Source organism: Eutrema salsugineum, unplaced genomic scaffold, assembly GCF_000478725.1.
Source record: "Eutrema salsugineum unplaced genomic scaffold, Eutsalg1_0 scaffold_8, whole genome shotgun sequence".
In the NCBI taxonomy this organism is placed as follows: Eukaryota; Viridiplantae; Streptophyta; class Magnoliopsida; order Brassicales; family Brassicaceae; genus Eutrema; species Eutrema salsugineum.
Genome location: NW_006256414.1, coordinates 1,086,473 through 1,092,472, shown reverse-complemented (window position 1 = coordinate 1,092,472; position 6,000 = coordinate 1,086,473). Strand labels below are relative to the sequence as shown.

Sequence of the window (6,000 nt, the reverse complement as noted above, 5' to 3'; positions counted from 1 at the left end):
ACTACATATCTAACGGTCATTTAGAGATTCTATCATAACTGGTAGTAAATCAATGTCATTGTGCGTTTTTGTAATGAATTATATAATAGTTAGAGTATTGGGTTGTCATATGTTTCTATGTTGTTATTTATAGTATTCATCAAAAAAATATAACAAATTAAATTTAGACTAGAAAGAAAAACATTCATAATCAAATAAGCTCTGAAATAGATGAATGTCATAAGTCCTAAAAAGCATAACAAATATGAAGACTGTATCACATATCAAGAATGTCATAAGTTTTGAAAATATTTAAGTTTGACCCAATTTTGTAACTATTTCAACAACAACAAAGAAAAACTATTTTTATTTACTCTAATGAAGGAAATGAAAAGGGAAAAAAAGCTGGCAATGAGCGTTGGTTTTACGCGCCTACGCGCTACAGCTAAATCCCAAAATTTCAAATATATAATTCCACATTGTCGTGCAGAAACTGAAAGAGACTGATTTCTTAAAGATCCAACCAATCAGACAAAAGCCTTGCATCTCTCTATTGGGATCTGAATCTTCATTTTTTCTCTGAGAATTTTAAAAAAAAAATCAGAGGAGAAAAAAATGCCTCGTGGAACGCTTGAAGTTGTTCTTGTCAGCGCTAAAGGCCTTGAGGACACAGATTTTATGAGTAAGCTTTCGTAAAAACTGATTCTTTTGTGAAATCTTTAGAACCCGTTATAGTTTTCTTGATGGGTTTTGTCCCAAACGTGTTAAATCTGCGAATGTTGTATGCGCACGTGTTTGAATGTTTCGACGACCTTTTCTGGATCAAATATTCAATATTGTGAAATGGTGGCCCCAATCTGATGTTCTTGATGGAGATTTTTGTTTGTTGACTAGAAAAATCCGAACTTTCTGCGTCGAAAAATGCGAATCGATGTTATAAATCTTGATCTTGATCTTCTGCTAACCCGAAATAAACTTATTCTTATGATCTAGTCTAATTTGTGTTTATGGACATATAAATCTGGATTTTTTTTCAAGATTAAGATCAAAAATGTAAATTCTTGATCTTCTGCTAATCCGAAATAATTATATTCTTATGATCTAGCCTAAATGATGGTTATGGACATGTAAAATCTGTTTTTTTTTTTCTTTTTTTACAAGATGAAGATCAAAGATAGAAAATAGGTTGCATAGTTTGCATATTTCGTTGACTGATTGTGTGGCTTTTAAACAGATAACATGGATCCTTATGTGCTTCTCACTTGTCGGACTCAAGATCAGAAGAGCAATGTTGCACCAGGTAAGTTTTCAATCAAGATCAAGGTGCGAAAAGATTGATCTTTGTGCTCCAAGAGTTGAAAAATCATGAATTTTTGCAGGACAAGGCACAACTCCGGAGTGGAATGAGACATTTATCTTTAATGTCTCTGAAGGAACTACAGAGTTGAAAGCGAAAATCTTTGACAAAGATGTTGGCACAGAGGATGATGCGGTTGGTGAAGCAACGTAAGATCTTCAATAACATCTTCTTTCATAACCATAAAAGAATCTTGCTTGGTTTTAAAACCTGAGGAGATATGTTTTGAAACAATGCTGCAGTGTTCCATTGGAGCCGGTTTTCTTGGAAGGAGATATCCCACCAAGTGCATACAATGTGGTGAAAGATGAAGAGTTCAAAGGCGAGATCTGGATCGCACTATCCTTCAAACCCTCGGTATAAAACTACATAATGATATCTTGCATCGTTCTTGATTTGGTTTTTTTTCTTACATGTTAAGTAGACGCCTGAAGAACAATGTGTTTGTTTGGTGGGTGTTTTATAGGAGGACCGAAGCAGGGGTTTCGAAGAGGAGTCTTATGGAGGCTGGAAAAACTCTGAAGCATCATACTAAGAGAAGAAAACAATGTTTGATTTGAGTCTTGGGATAAAATATTGAGCTTTCCATTTGAAAGGGTGTGTCGTTTTAGAGAGTTTCTTCTTATAATTATTATTCTTGAGTTCAGATTGGATTTTATGATTCAAAACTCCTGAGATTCTGATTCTTTTGTCAAGAATTGTGTCACACTTGTTTTGGTATGGAGATTTTTCATTTCTTGAGTCTACAAGACTTGTTTTGGTGTTGTTTTCTGACTTTTCTGTGTTTATCTCCTGATTTGGGCTTGAATGAATCTTTATTAGGCTTCCCGGCTTAGTGCTCAGGTTGGGATTGTGCTCTGTTTTTCCTTTGTCGTCTCAAGCTCTGTTTTGTCATTAAGTTTGGTCATGTTCTCTATCTCAAATCATCTTAGAAGAAAAGCAGAGACATGTGAAGCTTATGAGAGTTTCTCAATATAAGGCCTGAAATGGTAATCTATAAAAGTTAGGAGTAAAATAGAGTAAACAAGTTCATTATTACATACTAAGAGGTCCAAGACAAAAAAACATATTATTTTTGGAAAAGCACAATAATCTTTACATACAAGAGTTAAACGAGGTCTTGTCTAAGCAAAAGAGCAATATACATACCATATACATAAAGACTGAAGATACAACATAACTGTTAGAGTCGTTTATGATCATAAGTTACAGTTATTAGGTACATACATATACACATACTAATTCTGCTTACAAAAAGGTCTTTGTACAGCTTAAACTATAGAGCTTGTGAAGCCACGATGCCTCGCTAGTTTCCTGCAACTGGCTGTTGCATAGTAGCACTCATGGACCTGCAACTAGGCAAGCTTGAACTTGCGACCTGTACGCATGGAGGATCAGGAGACTTCTTTTTCTTGGATTCAGGTTCTTCATTCAGTGAAATCTTGATGTTGGAGAAGCTAGGCAATCCAAAATCGGGTAAAGGTAGGTTGCTATCAGGACTACCTGCAGCTGTAAAGTGTTGCTCAATGTACCTGCGGATCACCGAGTCATCCTCAATGGGAAATGAACTTGTGATAGGTTCAAATGGGAAGTTTGGGCACGGTTCAGGCCAATCAACAAGTTTCTTCTCCATCTTTACACTCCAACTTCCCTTTTCTCCTTGTGTTCTTTTGCCTTTCCGGCCTTTATCAGTTTGTGCTTTACTGTCTTTCTTCTTGACGTTCTTAGACGAACATGGTTTTGGGCTCTTCTTCCGCTTTTTAGAGCCACTTGTGTTCTTTTCTTGCGGGATATCAGCGCAGGGGTTCAAACCAAGCTCAATGCCGTTGTTGAGATCATCTGCAGATGATCTAGCATTGGAATTGTCAAAGACAAGTACAGAATGTGAAGGGGCTTCTCTATATGGAAAGAAGACCGATGTTCTCGAATCATCAGCAGTTTCTTCCTGCGTAGCTTGAGCTTTAAGAGGCTCTTCAGTCTTGTCTCCTGACTCCTGAGTCACTTCAACAACCTTTGATGAGGCACTTACGTGCATCAAGTCACTTTGTTGGTCTCTGATCTCAATGTTTCTTGTTCCTATTTTTTCAGTCCTACTTTCATTCCAATCCTTCTCTAAAAAACTATCTTCGCACTCCAGGTTGATTTCAATACTAAATGATCCAGTCCAACCTGGGATCTCCCTCGTTTTCTCGACAGACTCAACCACAACGTCATGCAAGCTTTCCTCTTCAAAAGACTCGACTAAGTGAGATACAACCTGAGTCTCTTCGAAAGCATTTTCTTCTTTCGAGGTCTCAACGTCTAGATGTTTTTCTTCATTGTCACTACTCATATCCTCATCTGCATAGAGAAACGATGTTTTCAGATACGACAGATTTCACTTACCAACAAACTTCTTTATCTGCTTACCTTCAAGTAGACATTGTGTTATTGCTCGGGACTCCAATTTCTGCAATCTTTCAGGCAGTAACCGTAGCTACGATATTAAAGAAAAACATAAAATGTCCATCATTACATGTCAGCGACGAATCAAACATAAGAAAAGCGGAAACAAATTCACTTACAGGAGTAGAGGTAGTCATGTTAGAGAGATTCTCCACATTCTCTCTGGAACATCTGTCCTCGTTATATTCATTCTCTGAGTAATCTTCTTCATCCGTATCATATGTCTTGTAAAACACACATCATGGATAAAGTATCTATCAGCTACAACCTCTTTTTTCAAGATTCCAAACAAAAAAAAAACGAAATTTCTTACAATGTAATTGATCCCGGTTTCCTCTGAGGAAGCTTCAGATTCCATAGTGTTCTTCTGATAGTGAGGTACTTCTTCCTTTGAATGGGGTTTGAAACTAGTTGACATGTTCTCATGTATCTACAAAAGAAAACATCTTTCACTCCTGATAACAAAATGCCTAAAACTAATCGAAGAGAGCTCCGCTATTACCGTATATGGATTTCCAACATAAGAACCAGTCCTCAGGTCTGCTTTCCAATTATCCGGAGGCCATGAAGGCCTTTCTCTTGCGATCTCTTGATCTTGTAAGGCTTTTAGCTGCAACAAGAGAAGGCAACATTATATAACAGAGCAAAGAGCTTTAAAAAAACCGAACTTGGAAGTCTTGAATCATACATTTGCTTTCTTTCGCTCGATTCCGGATTGTCTTTTCTCTCGTATTTTATCCATTATAATGTACTCAAGAACTTGATCCTTTGTATAGAGCTTCTTACCCGTTCTCAAATGCGTGTAAGTCTACAAAATTATAACATTTGCAACTTTTCCATCAGCATGCATAAAACAATCCAAACAACAAACATACAAGGAGAGGTCGGAAATTTCTCAATTTGATAACGTATTTCTCATAAACTTTTCTCAATTTAAGGTCGAATGTTCTCAAAACTTTCTCAAATTGAGGTCGATTTGTTCATATCGATTAAGGGTTTTCATGATTCCTCTCAAGTTTGAAGTCAATTTTCTCAAATTGATGATGGGATTTCGTAAATTTTCACGATTTGAGGTCGATTTTTTAAAAATAAAGCTGAGTTTTTTTCCAAAAGTTTTCACAGAGAAGTTAAAGACCCATGTCTGCATTGTGAACCGAAAATAGAAACAAATTTCGCTTCAACAAACTAAGAAGCAGAGAGAACCGAAGAAGAAAGAACCAAAAACACAAGCGACAAGAGTCAAGATTTTTACAGTAGAGAGTTTTTAAGTGGTACCCTAGTTTGGCGACCGCGTTTCAGAACCGTAGAATGAGCAATCCAACCTACGGGAAGCCAGTCCGGCGTTTGGTCCGCCGTTAATGTTGGCGGAAGCTGACGCAACATTTCCGGTGAGAAGATTCGGCCTGAAACAGAGGTTTTTTTTTCCCGGTGATGAGGTTTTTGCTGTCACAGTGTGTGTCTGAGAGCGACACTAATAATATCGGTGACGTGGTATTCTTTAGGAGACACGTGACAGTAATCTCTGATAGCTTTGCATGTTTAGTCCTTATAAGATATTTATAATCCATAGTAACTCCAACCTTTTTCTTGGACTTCAAACTCCACAAGCTTTAAAATTAAGAAGAAACTTTTTTGAAAAAGTGACATACATTTATTATTGGAAAACAAAATTTTTGAAAATTAAAGCTGAATAATAAGTTTTACCGGCCAACTAAAACTATCCTTCATTTTCATATCAAATGATAATTTAGTTTATTACACAACTATTTTTAAAAAACTCCAAACTATGTATTTTTGCACTAATATGTAGAAAATCATTTATATTGAAAGAAAAATAAAATAAAGAAACATCAATATTAAAAAGCAGATGAACTATATGTTAGATCCGCATGCAAATTGATTTTGATATATCAACCATATTAATTACTTGTCAAAATTGGTTGTCTTCCTATTTTCATAAAACTTCCTCAATGTATAGGATAATTTTCTCAAACTGATGATGACGGAATAATAATTGACTAATTGTCTTGACTTCGTTTTCTAATTCTTTCACACTCGACTTTCCATAGAAGAGCAACAAACCTTGGCTCTATAAAAACTAAGTAATCAGTTTCATGTAAGGTTGTGAATGTGATCATGCTTATACTTTGAAATTGTCCCAACATTTTGAAAATAAATTGTTATTCTCTTGATTCTATGGTCAAACGACTCAAACTCAT

General features: G+C 35.9%; 2 protein-coding genes across 2 annotated transcripts; one reads left to right on the top strand and one right to left on the bottom strand.

The window, feature by feature from the left end:
* The first annotated feature begins 474 nt into the window (after positions 1 to 474).
* LOC18010233 (C2 domain-containing protein At1g63220) lies at positions 475 to 2,202 on the top strand. The gene is made up of 5 exons (XM_006391703.2): positions 475 to 661; positions 1,214 to 1,279; positions 1,359 to 1,485; positions 1,579 to 1,693; positions 1,803 to 2,202. Exons 1-5 carry the CDS (start codon positions 595 to 597, stop codon positions 1,869 to 1,871), a joined length of 444 nt encoding a protein of 147 aa, XP_006391765.1. The 5' UTR covers positions 475 to 594; the 3' UTR covers positions 1,872 to 2,202.
* Positions 2,203 to 2,404: 202 nt separating this feature from the next.
* Positions 2,405 to 5,209, bottom strand: LOC18010237. The gene is made up of 7 exons (XM_006391702.2): positions 5,057 to 5,209; positions 4,470 to 4,589; positions 4,284 to 4,391; positions 4,095 to 4,211; positions 3,901 to 4,005; positions 3,746 to 3,812; positions 2,405 to 3,676 (listed from the first exon to the last, which is right to left on the bottom strand). The coding sequence occupies exons 1-7, from the start codon at positions 5,162 to 5,164 to the stop codon at positions 2,643 to 2,645; spliced, it is 1,659 nt and encodes a 552-aa protein (XP_006391764.1). The 5' UTR covers positions 5,165 to 5,209; the 3' UTR covers positions 2,405 to 2,642.
* Positions 5,210 to 6,000: the final 791 nt, after the last annotated feature.